Source organism: Vipera berus (assembly GCF_964194415.1).
Source record: "Vipera berus genome assembly, chromosome: 5".
Lineage (NCBI taxonomy): Eukaryota > Metazoa > Chordata > Lepidosauria > Squamata > Viperidae > Vipera > Vipera berus.
Genome location: NC_138207.1, coordinates 93,967,208 through 93,986,038, shown reverse-complemented (window position 1 = coordinate 93,986,038; position 18,831 = coordinate 93,967,208). Strand labels below are relative to the sequence as shown.

The 18,831-nt window shown below is 44.9% G+C and overlaps 1 protein-coding gene across 1 annotated transcript in view; it reads right to left on the bottom strand.

Annotated features, from left to right (window-relative positions):
• LOC308668604 (neurotrypsin-like) overlaps window positions 1-18,831 on the bottom strand; it is a gene marked incomplete at both ends in the record, with an annotated part of 70,468 nt that overhangs the window by 2,745 nt on the left and 48,892 nt on the right. Inside the window, 2 exons of the mRNA XM_081328614.1 lie at window positions 375-655; window positions 8,256-8,378. Of these exons, the coding sequence (XP_081184740.1) occupies window positions 375-655; window positions 8,256-8,378 (404 nt within the window). The remainder of the gene's footprint in view (window positions 1-374; window positions 656-8,255; window positions 8,379-18,831) is intronic.

Genomic DNA, 18,831 nt, shown 5'->3' with positions numbered 1-18,831 from the left:
ATCAGAACTATATGATATATTATGTCATATTTCATACCTATCCTTTCTACCAATGAAGTCTTCAACAGGTTTACAGGCTTTCACAGCTAGAGTTATTAATTAGGAAAGCTTCTTTAAATTGAAATGTTTTATCCATAACTAACGCAGTTGCCTTTCTCTCCGTTTTAAAAGCAATGTATTTAATTTCAAGTTAATCTGACAAAAACTCACTTTGTTTTCCACTGATTATTTATTGTGTACTTGAAACGCTCATTCTGTATGAGGTGGTAAATGCCCTCAAAGTTTTTCCAAGGTTGCAAATAGGGAGGAGGGCTAACTTCTCTATTTATCCTTCGTTATCCCATGTGGAAGTTATGAGGCAGCCCACCACTCACCTGTATCTCCCCAGCCTGATATGATGCAAGACTTTCGGTCCACTGCAGCTTTCTGCTTCCCAACAGGGAGGCAGACTGGAAAGATGTGGTGGCTGAAGGAGAGACAGTTTCCCTCTTTGCCCCACATCCTGACCAGAGCAATATCATTATCATTACTGCTCGACCGATAATTTCTATGAAGGAGGATCTTCTCCACTGGCAACTCTCTCTCCGATTCATCTCTCACACCAGTATGGTGGTCTCCCACCCGCAGGAGATAGCGACGAACGTCTACTCCAAATCTGCCCACAAGAGAGTCACGAGCCAGTTAGTTTTCACTGAAGATGCTTCACCTCAAGGAGACCTCCTTCTTTCAACTAGAAAGGAGCTTTCTTAAGGAGTCTTGAGTCAATTAAAACATTTCCTCTGCCATCCTACATACATGAAATATAGATCATCATATATTATCTTACTCATTTTAGGCAGACATTTTAGATGAAGTATACACGTTCCTCAAAAATATAACTAAGGCACCCATAAACAAAACCAACCTGAAGTCCTTGAGAGACTGGTGCACTAATCATGGCAAGGTCTGTTATGAACGTCTATTATGACTTAGCATGATGTGGGCACCCAGCCATTATTGGCGTACCCAGCTGATGCCAGCATAATTGTCTCTTGTCAGAGTAGCTGGGCTTTAGTCCATGTTGGCAATGAGGCTGGTGAGCAGTGTTGTCTTAATGGCTTACTTAAGAGACAATGGTTGGGGAGTTCCCTGCTGATGGGGAAATCCTTTGTGGATATTGCTTGCCCTATTGAAGGCTAGGGCTGAGGAGAAGGCAAATTCTGACAGATGGCTAGAAGCATCTGGAGCAATGAATTTTGCTTTCTATCAGGGTACGAAGGGGGCAATACACCAGAAGAAGCTTTCTCTTCCTTACTGCTGGATCACCTGCAGTGCCTGATCCACAGGGCTGCCATTTCTGTTATCCCACTACTGTGGATCAGCCCCAGAAGTAGAAGTGCTTTCAGCTATAGTAAGGGAGGCTTCCCATGCAACCTTCCTTCATGCTATAGGAAGGACCTGGGAGGTTACAGGATGACTTTGATGTTTTAGGTCTCCTTCCAATTCCCTATTGTTAACCCTGCTAACATCGGATGTTCTTGCTTTGACAACATATGGAGATGCAGCCATTTTCCTTCTTACATTTTACTCTTAGAATTAGAGTTGGAATTAGATGATACTGGGGGGAAGAGGAGGAATGTGTATGGGAGTTAGTTAGACATAACAATATTGTAACAGTGTGACAACCAAGATTTTTTGAAATAAGAGATGATAAGAAATGGTGGGTTGGAGAACAGGAGGGAAAGCCTACATTTCAAACTAATTGGAGAATGTGATTTATGACTGTTAATTAGAGGAAGGAATTGTGCTTGATACTATGTGCTCAGGGGAGGGGAATTCAGATTTTGGCTTTGTTATGTACGTGCCGATACTATGCTACTCGAATAAAGATTCTTTAAGGTAAGCAGTGCCTTGAAGTTCTTTGAAGAGATTCATTTGTTGGAACCATGACATTAAGCCAAAATCTCCAATTTTCCTAACTATCTAGGGGTCACGAGCCCCAGTTGCTGTCCCTAGAATCGAGGGATAAGCTAACAAAGATTCAGGGAAGATTTCAGCATGGAGAAAGAGAAAATGCCTGAAGCCAGCACCCTGGCAGCAGCTGCTATCCCAGAGGGGGGAGCGACAGCCAGCATGCTGGTGGAGAAGGAGGTTTTTCAGGCCTGCCAGCTGGGGGCAAAACCCAAGCCGCTAGGACAGCTGATCAGGTTGTTGGAATGGACCCAGCCCAGTGGAGACTCCAGATGCCTTGAGACAGCCTTGCCACCCTCAAGTGCTTCAAAGGCAGACGAGGTTGAGCTACCACGAAGGGATTCCTGCATATCTTGTTCCCCAGATCAGTGGAGAACTACCAAATTGTTTGTCACTGAGGACTCGGGTGAGTGGAAATACCTGTCTGCAGTCGTAGTCAGTCAGTGGAAAAGTTGATGGAAAATTTCAAGGAGCTAGAGATGAGAAGCGGAGAGCAACTTTCCCAACTCCCCATATGCCAGTGATCAGGATGATCAACGAGGCATCCACCAACTCCTGCCAAAAGGAATCCCCAGCCCTTCCTTCACAGATCAGGCAGCCTTCCTGCCCCTGAAGCCCCCTACCAGGACCTCCAGCCCCACAGACAGAGACAGCTCCAGTCGCCACCCCTCCAGAAGCCCCCACTGCCACTGATGAGATGAGGGCCCAGGCAGTCACTGGGACAGCCGATCCTCAGACCGATCTGCATATCGATCACCCAGTCTAGGCCCCCTGCAGCAATGGGGAATATGGCAGCCTCCGCAGGTGGGAGGTCAGCAATCTCTGAGCTTGCAACAGCTAATAGAGGTCTTGCAACAACTTGGGGTGATGCAGAGGCCACGAGACCAGCAACCAGTGGGAGGACAGCCACAGCAAGGAAGTTGGTCACCAGCCCTGAGCGTACAGCAACCACTGAGGGGCCTGCAAATGATGGGGATCCAGCAACAATCCTCTCCAAGGCTGCAGGGGGGCCTACAGCAATTGAGGATGCCAGAGCTCCCTGAAGACCAACAGCAGGGGGGATGGTAACAGCCCGCACTCAGGCAGCAACTATTGAGGGGCCTACAGCAACTGAGGGTGCCACAACTCCCTGCTGACCAGCAGCAGTGGGAACAGCATCGGCTTCCACCCAGGCAGCAACCTTTGGGACACCTACGGCAACTTGGAATGCCTCAGATGCCAGCAACAACAGCAGGGGTGACAACAGCCCCCAAACATGCAACCACTGGGAATGCGGCAGCAGCCAGGGTAGGGCCAGCAGCAACTGGGGGTGCAACAGCCACAGTGGCAGGGGGGCAACAGCCATTGATTTCTCCACCTTTCAGAGCAACCTTCGATGGGGACCCAGAGAAGCTGATTTATTTTCTCAACCAAGTGCGCTCTCATTTGAACCACTGTGCCTATCTCAACCAGCCACTATGGTTGATGTGATTCTGTCCAGCTTAGAGGGAGATGCATCTGAATGGTTGAATAATTTATATAATGAGCAAGCCTCCGAATTGGAGGACCCAAATCTCTTCTTTCTAGGACTGAGAGCAAGGTTTGAGGACCCATCCATTGCCCTCAAAGCAGAAGAACAAATCCATAAGATAAAGCAAGCCAGCAGGCCTGCTCTGGAGTTGTATGAGAGTTTCGCAAGATAGCCAGTCGAATAGAGAGGTGACCTGAGCAGTCCATAGTCCATCACTTCAAAGAAGGGTTATACGATCACCTCTCTCAAGCCTGCATCTATCGAGCAGTACTTGATCAGCTGCAAGAATGGTACCAGACAGCAGTAAGACTAGACATTCAGCTCCCCCACTATAAGAAGCCTCCCCCACCTGAAGCTGAGGCCAGAACAACCCAAACCGCAATCACCACCCAAAAAACCTTGAACTGCTGCAGCTGCTGAAAGACCCAGGCCACCAGCAGGCCTACCAATCAAGTGCTCTGATGTGGACAGCAGGGACATCGAGCAGCAAATTGCTCAGTTCCCTACCCACAACAGCAGAACAGACCGGGAATAGGACCAGCAGTGAGAAAGAAACCTGCCCAGTAGCCAACGAGAGAGAAATCCAACTGGATCACACAGGAACCTGTTGCCCAAGTCACATCCACACAGGAGGATGCCAGGACTCAGGCTGGACCCGCCCCCATTCTATCCTCTTTCAATAGCGATGACGAAGGAGAGAACAACCTGATGGTGAGTCAACATGTCCCACCTTTCTCACTACCTGCCAAATTCATAATCCCTTAGTTGGGGGCACAGGTAAATTTAAAAGTGCTAGTCGATTCTGGATGCTCCCGGTGCATCATTAGCTTGCCATTTGCCATGAAAATGGGCATACGAGCAAAACTGCTCTCCAAACTCGTGAGGTTGGAGCAAGCCGATGGCTCCCTGATGGGAGGGACTTTAGTCAAGCAATTAACTGAGCCCCTATGCTTCGAAATAGGTGAACACTAGAAGTTTATTCGCTTCCTGGTGGCTCCAAAAATGACTGAGGCTGTGATCCTAGGATTAGCCTGGTTAGACAAATGGAAGCTGTTTATCTGGTGGGAGAAAGGAATGAGAACTGTGAGACTACCTACAGGGCCAAAGCCCCCCATTGATTCAACAGATGTTACAGGAAACTTTAGCCCACCCAATGAGCAAGCGCACATGGCTGCCTCTCGGCCACCAAGCGAGCCACTTATCCCCAGTGAGTACCGGGACCTAGCGGAGGCATTTATTGAGAAAGAATGTGATGTCCTGCCTCTTCACTGACCCAATGATTGCTCCATCAACCGAGAATTTACTCTATGTCCCTCCTTGAAATGGAAGAGATGCAGCGATACATGGACAAAAAACTAGCGAGGGATTCATTGAATGGGCCAAGTCTGCTGTGGGAGCCCCTGTGTTGTTTAAAGAAAAAAAAAGATGGGTCTCTTCGTCTCTGCGTGGACTATAAATCTCTGAGCACAGTGACTGTGGAAAATAAATATCCCCTCCCCCTCCTAAAGGACTTACTAACCCACCTGGCTAAGGGGAGTGTCTTCACTAAATTAGACCTGAGTCATATTACCGGGTGAAGATAAAGGAGGGAGATGAGTGGAAGACTGCCTTCAACTGCCCCATGGGGAGCTATCAGTTCAAAGTCATGCCATTTGGGCTACAGGGGGCCCCAGCCGTATTCATGCAGTTGATTAATGAGGTCCTACATGATCATTTATACAAAGGAGTTCTGGTGTATCTTGATGACATCCTGATATACAGCACGAATATGACTGATTATATAAAGCAGGTGAGAGAAGTGTTAAAGAAACTATTGAATGCCAAGCTTTATGTCAAACTGTCAAAATGTGAATTTCACCAGACCAGGTTAGATTATTTTGGCTACAGAATTTCCAATGAGGGCATTGAAATGGATCCAGCCAAAGTGAAAGCTGTAACTGAATGGCAGCCTCCAAAGACTTGAAAACAATTCCAGAGCTTCATAGGTTTTGCCAACTTCTACTGTCAATTCATCCCCTCCTTTGCTGAGATTGTCCTACCCCTTACATAACTACTCAAAACAGGCAAAGGAGGAGGGAAGCCGTGACTGGGCCAACTATTAGCACGGACTATGAGCTGTCAAACTGCTTTTGAGAATTTAAAAGGACTATTTGCTGTTGAACCGGTCCTAAAGCACCCCTGCCCAGGGAAGCCCTTTGTAATTCAAGCTGACACCAGTGACATGGCCATTGGAGCTGTATTACTGCAAAAGAACCAAAGTGGAGCCTTGCAACCCTGCACCTACACCTCGAAAAAAAATACTGAAAGCGAAAGGAAGTGGGCAATCTGGGAAAAGGAGGCTTTCGCAACCAGGCAGGCTCTATTAAACTGGAGACACTATCTAGAAGGGAGCAAGGTGCCATTTGAAGTACAGATCATAGATCACAAAAATCTGTGCTGAAGCACTGAAAACTCCCCGCAAACTGTCCCTGAAAGAGGCGCGCTGGGCAGTTAACTGTTTTAACTTCACTCCAAAGTACATATCGAGAGGGAAAAACTTCCTAGCTGATGCTCTATCCAGACTGCCCCAGTACAAAAGCCAACGGGAAGAGGTTAACGAGGCAATTATCTCCAATCCACTAATAGCTGCTTAACTCATGCCTCGCAGGGCCCATAATCCTGATGACCCTGGGGCAAAGAAAATAAAACAAGAGCTCCTCACCGATCAATGGTTCAAGGACAATCAAACCTTCTTAACCTGCAGGGATGGTTTGGCTTACAAGGGGGGGAAATTGTACTTGCCAGAAGCCCTTCATCTTAATGCTCTCAAAAAGAGCCATGACGTAAAACAGGCTGGACACTGGATATTTAAAAACTCTACATCTCATCCACCAGCAGTTCTGGTGGCCAGGGTTAAAACGGGATGTGGAAAATTACATCAGGAGTTGTACTACATGTGCCACCATGAAAAGAATTCCAGGGAAAACCCCTGGGCTACTGCAGCCAGTGGCAGACCCTTCTCAACCATGGGAAGAAATTGCTATGGACTTTATAGTAGACCTACCTGAAAGTACAGTCATCTGGACTGTGATAAACCTGTTTTCAAACCAGGCTCACTTCATTACCTGCAAAGAACTCCCACCTGCCCAACAACTGACTAAACTGTTCTTGAAACATATCTACCGGCTGCATGGCACCCCTAAACAAATAATTTCGGACAGGAGGGTGCAGTTCACAGCTAGGTTTTGGAGGAGCTTTCTTAAATTAATTGGATCATCTCAAGGTCTATCATCTGCTTTTCACCCATCTACTAATGGGGCTGCAGAATCCACTAACAAGGTGGTGGAACAATATCTCAGATGCTATGTTTCCTACCAACAAACAAACTGGACCAACCTCCTCCCTTTTGCAGAGGTGGCTTACAATAACTCTGTTTCCATCATAAAGATCATCAACCCAGTCACCATAGAATTAAAACTCCCTAGGGTTTTAGGGAGAGTTCACCCTGTCTTCCATTGCAGCTTGTTGAAACCTTTTTAGGGCTCCATTTTAAGACCTCCCCCTAAGAAGTCACCCAGACCCCTCATAGTGGTGGGTCAGACTCACTATGAAGTAAAGTGTATTCTTGATTCTAGAACTTTTAAAAGGAAATTGCAGTACCTAGTACAAGGGGATACTCACTGTCTGAAGCCACTTGGGTGAAATCTAGCGATGTGAAAGCCGACAGACTCATCAAAAGGTTCTATAGGAAACACCCTAACAAACCAAGAGACGGTCCCTAACATGTGCTATTGTTTACATTACAAGATCTGTCCTTTTTGTAAGGGGGGGGCGGATGTCAATGCTGCTAACACCGGATGTTCTTGCTTTGACAACATATGGAGATGCAGTCATTTTCCTCCTTATGTTTTACTCTTAGAATGAGAGTTGGAATTAGATGATTCTGGGGGGGAGGATGAATATGTATGGGAGGTAGTTAGACATAAACAATAATGTAACAGTGTGAGAACCAAGGTTTTTTGAAATAAGAGATGATAAGAAATGGCGGGTTGGAGAACAGGAGGGAAAGCCTGCATTTCAAACTAATTGGAGAATGTGATTTATGACTGTTAATTACAGGAGAGAATTGTGCTTGATACTATGTGCTCAGGGGAGGGGAATTCAGATTTTGGCTTTGCTATGTATGTGCCGATGCTATGCTACTCGAATAAAGATTCTTTAAGGTAAAACAATGCCTCGAGGTTCTTTGAAGAGTTTCATTTGTGAGAACCATGACACCTATGCTATCTGCTGACATGCCATCTGGGGGTGGAGATCATGCTGATTGAAGCAAGGGGTGTCTCCTACATCAGCCAGAACAGCATCCTGTATGGCATTAGGGCAGGTCATGGGGGGTGGGGAGATGAAGCAGGAGGAACCACTAGTTCAGATAGTATCTCTACTATGACTCTTAACATTTCAGGAGGGGAAGAGTGGAGGAAAGATTTGTTTGCACCATTCATAAGCAGCCAGTAAGACCTGGGCAGATCCATTCGTCATCATATGCCTCATTAATTGGGCAACAACTAATGTGAAACACAATGTATAAAATATAATGCTTCTTCTGAAAAAAGGTATAAAATAACGCAGTTTAAGTTTGCAGAATAAGCTGCACATAAAAAGAAGGATATCACATGAGATGAATTTCAAGGATGGTTAGCCATCTACCCTCAAGTTGAATTTAGGAAGATATTAAGAAGCTTTCTATGACACATTCACAAACCATGATTTAATTTTTTCTGACTAACATTATGTATGGATGCTGGCTATACCTCACCTTTTGAAGCAATGTGCTGCTGTCACCACCCAACAGCTGCTGATAAGTGTTGCACCGCACAGCAAACGAGCATCTTTGTGAATCCCCTTCAGACGCAAGGAGACCTGCCATGGCCAACTTCCCCTGAAAGAGAAAAGCAATGACTATGGAGATTCTCAGTCATCCAAGTCATGATTGTCCCAGAGGTGCTTTTTCATGAGGCAACTGGACTTTCTTGTTTTTCTTTGAAGATGCTTCACTTCTCATCCAAGAAGCTTCTTCAGATCTGACTTGATAGTGGGGAAATGGAAGGATTTATATTTGTAGTCCATCTATGTCAAAACTGAATGGCCCTCTCTCAATAGAGGGGGAAAGATATGATATCATCTACAGTATCTCCAGTCTACGACACAGTCCTTTCAGCAGTTCCAAGAAGGCTCCACATCCATTTGCACCACTCAGGTAACCTTTAGGACACAGATAAAATTCCAAGGGCACTCTAAAAGAATGCAAATCACCAGCTGTCTGCAAAGAGCATAAATCCTTCCATTCCCCACCATCCAGCCAGAGCTGAAGAAGTTCCTTGGATGAGAAGTGAAACATCTTCAGAAAAAAATGAGAAAGTCCAGTTGCCTCTTGAAAAGCACCTTTGGGACAGAAAAGCAATGAGAACACAGCAAAGGCAAAACACTGGCTTGAATTTTCATGTGGAGATTTAGTGTTACTCTTTCACTCAGCCTCTGTTGGTTTGTATAGTTTGTTAAATAAACTAATTTGTACAGGCTAGCATCTTTCTTTCCTAGAACAGAATAAATGATTCCAAGCAGCCATGTATATCAGAATTCCTCAGGAAAGTGAAGAAACAACATGTCTAAATCCTGTATCATAATGTCAGCAAAAATGTGCCCAGCTTGTCAACAAGTAGGTGTTTGGAACTCATCAAAATATCTACTTCCCATATTTCCTAGACTTCCTGGTAATTTTAACGATCTTTTGTTTTGGTACTAAAAGCATATTTGCTCATTATTCTATGCCCCATGTGAAAATGCAATGAGATTCCAAATGGCCTGCCATCTCATTTCAGACTCAAATTATTTATTTTTTATTTTTTATTTTTATTTTAATTCCATTTATATCCCGCCCTTCTCCGAAGACTCAGGGTGGCTTACAAGCTTAGCAGTAGCCTTCATTCTATGTATATGCCTGCTTGTTAGGGCTTTCACACACACACACCCCACGCGGCATTATTACAAAGTCAGCTTAATTGCCCCCAACAATCTGGGTCCTCATTTTACCTACCTGGGAAGGATGGAAGGCTGAGTCAACCTTGAGCCTGGTGGGATGCAAACCTGCACTAATTGCAGGCAGCTGGTGTTACTTAAGGAGGCATTAGCCCACTGCTCCACCAAGGTTTTGATGAGCAGTAGATAAAACTGCAAAGTCCTGCTCTTCTATTCCTGTTTTATCTGAAGTTTAATACTTCCTGACTGAGCAAATCTGCAAATGGTTGGGAGAAGGCATTTTGTCCGACGAGCTTAGCTGTCTGCTTTCCTAGGTTGAAATTTTGACTTTCAGAAGCTGCACTTTTTTAATTTAAAGATTTTATTAGATTTTATAGTTTTAAGAATAACATTTTAGAAGGCAATGTGGTAATTGGGTTAAACAATAGGTCAGTTATACAATCATTAGTGAGTATCTCAGGTTATACCATCAAATATTTCTTCTCAGTTTCCCTTGACATTTGCTATTTCATATTTATACTAATAAATTTCTAATTATATCAATTCAGTAAAAATTTCAGTATCTCATTTATAAATACATTTTTTTCTTTTTTCTTATTCATATTTTAATAGATCTCAACAGACAATTGCTGTCCTGTTATAAAATTTTACCAATTTAAATTTTTAGTTACAGTATTCCAATGTAACCTTTAATATCCATAGTATTTAACTTTCAGGTAACCCAAATTTCCTTTATCTCATTTCATAAAAATTGTTGTTGTTGTTGTTAGCTGCGAAGTCGTGTCCGACCCATCGCGACCCTATGGACAACATTCCTCCAGGCCTTCCTGTCTTCTACCATCTTCTGGAGTCCATTTAAGCTCACGCCTACTGCTTCAGTGACTCCATCCAGCCACCTCATTCTCTGTCGTCCCCTTCTTCTATTGCCCTCGATCTTTCCCAGCATTAGGCTCTTCTCCAGTGAGTCCTTCCTTCTCATTAGGTGGCCAAAGTATTTGAGTTTTAGCTTCAGGATCTGGCCTTCTAAAGAGCAGTCAGGATTGATCTCCTCTAGGACTGACCGGTTTGATCGCCTTGCAGTCCAAGGGACTCGCAGGAGTCTTCTCCAGCACCATAGTTCAAAGGCCTCAATTCTTTGGCGCTCAGCCTTTCTTATGGTCCAACTTTCACTGCCATACATTGCAACTGGGAAGACCATAGCCTTGACTATACGCACTTTTGTTGACAGGGTGATGTCTCTGCTTTTTAGTGTGCTGTCTAGATTTGCCATGGCTTTCCTCCCCAGGAGCAAGCGTCTTTTAATTTCTTGGCTACAGTCCCCATCTGCAGTGATCTTGGAGCCCAGGAAAACAAAATCTGTCACTACCTCCATTTCTTCCCCATCTATTTGCCAGGAATTGAGAGGGCCAGTTGCCATGATCTTGGTTTTCTTAATGTTAAGTTTCAACCCAAGTTTTGCACTCTCCTTCTTCACCCGCAACAAGAGGCTCTTTAGTTCTTCTTCACTTTCTGCCATTAGAGTGGTATCATCTGCGTATCTTAGGTTGTTGATATTTCTTCCGGCAATCTTAATTCCAACTTTTGATTCATCTAGCCCTGCCTTTCTCATGATGTGCTCTGCATATAAGTTAAATAGGCAGGGCGACAGTATACAGCCTTGCCGGACTCCTTTCCCAATTTTGAACCAATCAGTGGTTCCGTGTCCAGTTCTCACTGTTGCTTCTTGACCCGCATATAGGTTTCTCAAGAGACAAATAAGATGGTCTGGTACTCCCATCTCTTTAAGAACTTGCCACAGTTTGTTATGATCCACACAATCAAAGGCTTTAGCATAGTCAATGAAGCAGAAGTAGATGTTTTTCTGGAACTCCCTAGCTTTCTCCATGATCCAGCGTATGTTGGCAATTTGATCTCTAGTTCCTCTGCCTCTTCGAAATCCTGCCTGTACTTCTGGTAGTTCTCGATCCACATACTGCTGAAGTCTAGCTTGTAGGATTTTAAGCATGACTTTACTAGCATGAGAAATGAGTGCAATGGTGCGATAGTTTGAACATTCTTTGGCACTGCCTTTCTTTGGAATTGGAATGTAAACTGATCTTTTCCAATCCTGTGGCCACTGTTGAGTTTTCCAAATTTGCTGGCAAATTGAGTGTAGCACTTTTACTGCACTGTCTTTTAAGATTTTGAATAGCTCAGCTGGAATACTGTCACCTCCACTAGCTTTGTTGTTGCTCAGCTTTTCTAAGGCCCACTTCACCTCACATTCTAGGATGTCTGGCTCGAGGTCAGTGACCACATCATTGTGATTATCTGGGACGTTAAGCTCATTCTTGTATAGTTCTTCTGTGTAATTTTGCCACCTCTTCTTAATCTCTTCTGCCTCTGTTAGGTCCCTGCCATTTTGGTCCTTTATCATGCCCATTTTTGCATGAAACGTTCCCTTCATCTCTCCAATTGTCTTGAAAAGATCTCTGGTCCTCCCTATTCTATTGTTTTCTTCTATTTCTTTGCACTGTTCATTTAAGAAGGCATTCTTATCTCTTCTAGCTATTCTCTGGAATTCTGCATTCAATTGGGCATATCTATGTTTTTCTCCCTTGCCTTTCGCTTCCCTCCTTTCCTCAGCTATTTGCAAAGCTTCCTCAGACAGCCATTTTGCTTTCTTGCATTTCTTTTTCTTTGGGATAGTTTTGGTTGCTACCTGTTGTACAATGTCGCGAACCTCTGTCCATAGTTCTTCAGGCACTCTGTCTATCAGATCTAATTCCTTAAATCTATTTGTCACCTCTACTGTATATTCAACAGGGATATGATTTAATTCATACCTGACTGGCCTAGTGCTTTTCCCTACTTTCTTCAGTTTCATAAAAATTATAATATCTAAAATACACCTATTAAAACTTAAATATGTTCTTATTCTATTCCAAAAACATTTTCTACTTCCCATCCTAATAGATCACCACCTTAATAATAGAATATCTTATTAGTTCAGATCTGAGACTCTGACTTCAAATGATGAATTGACAAGCCAAAAACTAACAGAAGAGGAGGAAATCAAGAACAAAATAGGGGACTTTAAAGAACAACAAATACAATCTACGGAGCGCCTTGATGCCCAAACTTCGATTTCAACTATAAAACGTACAATTCAACAAACAACAGAAGCTGAAGAAAGCAATACTAAGATGGAGGATGCCAAAGGCCTTCAAATACAGTACATTAAGAATCTAATCAACCAAATAATAACTATAACACTGGACATGATCTCTTACCTAAGCCAGATGGGATTGAAAGAAGCCCAGACTGAATTAATTACAATTATACAAACATGGAGATTTGATCTATTAGAGTGACAATTCAATGACTATAGAGGGGTCGCTCTCTTTGAAAAATTGACAACTGGATGGTCTCCCTGGATTCAAAAAACATGTGTAGGAAGAAAGGGAGACACATTTGAGAAGTTAAAGACAATGATATGGAAGCCTGCCTGGCACAAAAAGAAAGCTAGAGTTAGATTTTAAAAAATGATTTTTTTCCCTTAATGTTGGGATTTGTAATGAAAAAGGTTAAAATCTCTTTTAATGGGCCAAGGGGAACTGTTAAAAGATATAAACTGATTTTATATTTAGGACCTAGATTTCTAAGGGAATGAAAATTAGCTATTAGTACATAACTTTGAATTATATTATAGAACTTGGAACAACACAACAAAAGATACTTTGTTAATCATTGATGAATTACAAAAATGACAAATAGAATATGTTTTTGAAATATAACAAGAATGAACTTAAATGAACAATGTTTGTATTTCAGATATGATAATTAATATATAATGAAACAGGGGAAATGTGTAAGTTTTTTAGATACTATAGGCTAATTTGGAGCACTGTATTGAAATTACATAAAACTTAAAAACAGGACGTGGATAAGTATATGTGAAAATGTATTGATAATTGCTCTAATTGACTGTGTCACAACCAGAAATGTATTAATTTGATTTTTATATTGTGACTAAGGGAATTGGAGAGGGAATTTTTGTTGATGTATCCTGAGCTATGTACAAAAAGATTTTGTTATTGGACTTTTGACTATCCAGTCACCACATTGCTTCATAAATATTTGGATGTAAAATTAGAAAATTAATAAAACTTATTTTAAAAAAACAAAAACAAAATAGAGTTCTTAATGTCCACTGGTCTGTCTCTGGGTCCTTCTGCAGTCTCAGTGGTGGCACCTTCGGTGCTGAGGTTGGTTCAATGCTGTGGTCGAAAACTACCGGCTTGACATGGGTCCAGTGGATCCAGGTGTCCTTCTCTGCTACCTTTATGGCAGTTTGAGTTGTTAGGAGGATCTGGAAGGGTCCTTTCCACCTGGGTTGTAGGGGAGATTTCCAGGTGAATGACTTGATCCAGATCCAGTTTCCTGGCTTGAAGGGGTGATTTTCTGTGTCAAGGCATTGTGTTTCCACAGTCTCCAGGGCTACTGGTGTAGGGCTGAAAAATAGGATGATAAGACCAGCTCCCCACTTTCTAGGCTAAGGGAGCGGGGTCTAAACCCTTCAGGGTGTCTGGGAGGTGGCCAAAGAGTAACTTGAAAGAGGAGATGACTAGATCTCATCTAGGTTTGGTTCTCAGATGGAATAGAGTAATGGGTAGCACTTGAGGCCATAGCAGGTGTATCTCCTGGCAAATTTGTCTAGGAGGCTCTTAGGTTCCCTGTTCTGGTGTTCTACCCACCCCCCACCCCCCAATGAAGCTGGGTGGTATGGCACATGAAGGTTCTGGGTTGTCCCTAAAGCCTGCAACACATTGGTAATTTCCTGTAACACAAAGTGTTTCCCTCGGTCCATATCTAAGACACTAGGCACCCTGAACCTTGGCACTATATCTTTTAGTAGGTGCCAGGTGGTTTCAAGTGTGGTGGCATGGCAACAAGGAAAAGCTTCTAACCAGTGGGTGAGCCAGTCCCTATATACTAACATGTATTGGAAACCGTTAGCCCTTGGTAATTGTATAAAGTCCAATTGTAGCTTTTCAAAGGGGTGTTGTGCTCACGGTTTCCCTCCCTCATGAATTGCCTTTTGTGATGAGGCATTATTGGCCTGGCATGTTTGACAGCTTTTTGCTACTTGTGTAGTCTCACTATAAACTCCAGGTGCATACCAAACTCATCTGGTAGCATCCACCATACCTTGGACCCCACAATGTCCATTTGAGTGTAACTGTTGTTATACTAGGTGCAGAAGGCAGCAGGAGGCAATGGGCCTTCCATCTGGGACTTGCCAAAACCCTGCCTCAGGGCTTTTCAATCAGTGGTACATATACCACTGATGGTACATTGGGACCTGGCAGGTGGTATGCTTACGATGGGTTGAAAAGTACTGTAAAAAAAGGTGTAAAAATAGTGTAAAAGTGTAGTGTGGGGATGAGCTGAAGTGGCGGCAATGCAGCACAGACCTGTGGGAGAGCCAGCTGGAGCCACGGTGTGGCTGGGGTTCTGCTGAGCACCAAGATCCACGCCAGACTCCAGCTGACTGGCACTTCCGGAAGCTGCATGCAGCCTGGGGAAAGTTACAGTTACAGCTACACCAAAGACAAAAGGAGGAGGAGGGGATAGACATGCCCGTGGGGTGTTTGCATTTAGCCCAGGGCCACTCTGGAGACAGCAAGGGGCTGGCCCACCCCAGCTCACAAAGGAAAACCCTGAATCCAGCGGGCCAAAAGGCAGCCCAGCCACTGCACCCCTCCGGTTCCTTTTCCTCGTCCCCAGGCACAGACACAGTCGCTGCTCCTCACCACAGCTGGGGCGGGACTTGCAAGTACCTCCATCCTGCAAAACAGCACTCCCCCCCCACTGCCATGCTGGCAGCCCTGACTAAAGGCCAAGCACTCCAGCCTTGCCCTGCCAAGAAGGGGGGCGGTAGCTGAGGCTACATCAGATTTGCAGCTTCTCAGGGGCGCTCAAAGGCTGCCCAACTTTACTCTGGAATTTTGGGCTTGGAAAGTGGAGGGGCAGCACCACATCTGCAGGCCTGGTGGCACCTGCTGGAAAGCCTCCTGATCCCACCCCCCACCCACCCCCCACCCCCCGCATCTACCTCTTTTGGAACCTTCCTGATTCCGACAGGCCTGCCAGCATGGCAGCGGGTGAGAGTGCTGGGTGAGCCACGCTTTGCAGTATGAAGCTCTAAGAAGTCCTGATAGGAGATTTTTGGGTAAACCTTTAATGAAAGGGCTACAGTGGGTGTGGGGATGGGTTGTGTGGCTACCCACTTGGCTGTGTGGTCTGGACTTTTTGTTACCTGGGTGACATCCCTTTGGTGGGCATGGCAATGTATAATGGCTATGGCTGAGGGCAATTGGATGGCTTGCAGTAATTTAGAGACCAAGGCTCCATGGGCAATTGGGTGTCCTGCCAAAGTTAGAAATCCCCATTGTTCCCCAAAAGTCCCTGTGGCATGGCAAACACCAAACACGTATCTAGTGTCTGTATAGATATTGGTAGACTGATCCCTCATGGCTTCACAAGCTTGTGTGCTACCAATTCCACTGCTTGTGTGCTGTGAGACAGTGATAAAGGAGAGGCCCAGATGATCTCATGCAGAGAGACGACTGTGGCACTGGTGACTCAGGTTCCTTCTTGTAGATAGATTGATCCATTGGTGAAGAGCTCCAGGTTGGGGTTTTGTAGAGGTATGTCAGTCAGGTCAGGTCATGGCAGCTCAGCATCGTGGACAAGGTGGAGGCAGTCATGTAGAATGTCATCTGCACATTCCACTGGCAGCAGGATGGCTGGGTTCAGCGTCAAACATTGCTTAACGATTATGTGGTCAGTGGTAAATGTTTGGTTTCGTACTGTGCTAGTCGCTGCTGGATGAAGGCTTGGATTTGGTATTTAAGAAGTATAGCGAAGTCACCGTGGGTGACTCTTAGTGTGAACGGGTTGCCAAGGATGAGATCCTTTGATCATTTTACTATTTCTATGGTTGCAGCCACTGCCCGTAGGCAGGGGACGGCTCCCTGGGCTGCCAGGTCCAGTTGGACAGAATAGTATGCCACTGGCCATAGTGTAGGTCTGTATTTCTATGCTAATATTCCAGAGCCCACCCTGTGATTCTCAAGTATGAAAAGTATGAAGGATTTCTAGTAGTCTGGCAAACCCAAGATTGAGGCTGAGGTTAAGGTTTGTTTTACTTTCTCAGTGACTTCATCCGTACAATGGAGTCTGTCATTTCCTTTGTTGTTAACTGAACAAAGTGTCTAGCTAGCTCCCCATATGAGGGAATCCAGGGTCTGCAGAATCCCAAGACCCTGAGGAAGGCTCTAACCTGGTGCCTGGTTCTAGGGGGCTTCATGCCTAATATAGTCTTAACCTGTTCTGGAGCTAAATTTTGGGTCCCTGGGGATAGGATATAACCCAAGTACACCTCCCTTATAAAAACTGAAGTTTTGTGGATGATGCTTTATGCCCTCTCTGCTAGGCAGTTAAGTAAGTGATGGGTATTGGTCCTGCAGTCATCCTCCATCTCTGAAGCTAATAATAGGTCATCCACATACTGGACCAGGGTTGATTTACAGGGCAGGTGGATGGATGATAATATTGTGATTCCTCGCCAGCCAGTGGACCTGGCAGCTGAGTCTGAGGAATCAGAGGAGGAGGAGGAGGAGGGGCCTGGAGTGACATCAGAATCAGAGGAAGGCTCTGAGGAGCTCCAAGACTTACAGTCTGATGAGGAGCCTGGCCCCTCTACTCGCACTCATGCTGAGAAACAGCTGTGCTGGGAATCTGAGTTGGACAGTGATGAATCACAGCTGGGAGATATCCAGGATGCACGAAAACGCCAGCAAGAAAAGAGAGTAGGACAGAGGAATGCAATGGGGCGGCTCCAAAGGCAAGAGAGAAGGCATTAGGAAGCCATACCTTGGCTGAATAATAAAAGGGAAGGTGTGGTAGGTGCTGGTTACCATTTGTGTTGAGGATCGAGTTTCTGTGAACTGTGTTTGTTTGCCTTGGATATTGACTCAGGTCTGTGAATAATAAAAGGGGATTGTTTTTTTCCTGCAGTTCCAGCCTGCTTGTTGGAAGAGGGGTTTCTCCTTGTGAGCATAACAAGGACTCACGTAGGCTGAGACAGAACAGATAGGTCTGCCCTTAAGATCTGAGAGAACAAGGTGGGTGATTCTATATAACCCTGAGGAAGGCGAGTCCAAGTGTATTGCTGGTCTTCCCATGTAAAGGAAAATGGATACTGGGAAGCATGGTCTACCAGAATGCTAAAAATGTTGCACAAAGGTCTATTACTATGAAAACAGTTGCTGAGGTTGGTATTCTGGTGATAATAGTGTTGGATTTGGTACCACTGGGGCTCTAGATGTCACTAATGCATTCACAAGCCTTAAATCATGCCCAAAAGAGAAGATGGGGTTGCCTTCTGAGTCAGTTTGGGGCTTTTGGACTGGGAAGATTAGAGTATTACAAGGGGGATACACTTTCTGAAGACACCTTGCGCCATGTATGCCTTGATTATTTTTCTAATTGGTTCAGTTGCCTCAGCCGTGATTCTATATTGGGGAATGCAGGGAGGTGGTCCCGTTTTGACTTGCATTTTAACTGAGGTGGTTCTTTTAAGGAAACCCACCTCAGTGGAACCCCAGCCCCATAATGAAGTGTGGAGGTCCTGAAAGAGGGTATAATTGGTTTGAGAGGGCTGGAATAGTTTTGCAGTGGATATGTTTGGCTGGGATATCTAAAGTGAGCCCATCAGGAGAGCACTTTATTGTGGCTCCAAGCTTGCATAAGAGATCCCTGCCTAGCAGTGACAAGGGATACTGGGGGCAGATCATGAATGAATGATCCAGGGAAACAGGTCCTATCTCAACCCTCATATCATTGGTGAGTGGGGATTATTCTACCCATTATTTTACCCCTCCAATAATAATGTCCTTGGCTCCTGATACTACTGATCCTCTGGATGGGGGCTCTGTGATTAGTGATGAGATGGCTCCATTATCCACCAGGCAGTCTTATGTTCTTCCCCCTATGATGAGGGGAAGGAGAAGCTCGCCTTCATGACTAGTCCTTAGGGGAATGGTGAGACCAGTGAAGGTGGCCCTGAATTCTGCCTGCTCTAGGCTGACTCATAAGATCCCAAAGCCTTGACTTCCGGTGGCGGCGGAGCGCCGGAGACAGACTTTTCGGGCTGCCCGCGGCTCAGCTGTGTAGATTTCACCCGAAACAGCGCCGATCAGCTGTTCGGGTGAATTTGAAGCCCCCTCCTCGGGAGAAGAGGAGGGGGTGAGGCCCCAGGTAGGGGTCGAGTTCTCCGGGGCCGCCTGAGTTCAAAACTTGGGCGGCTG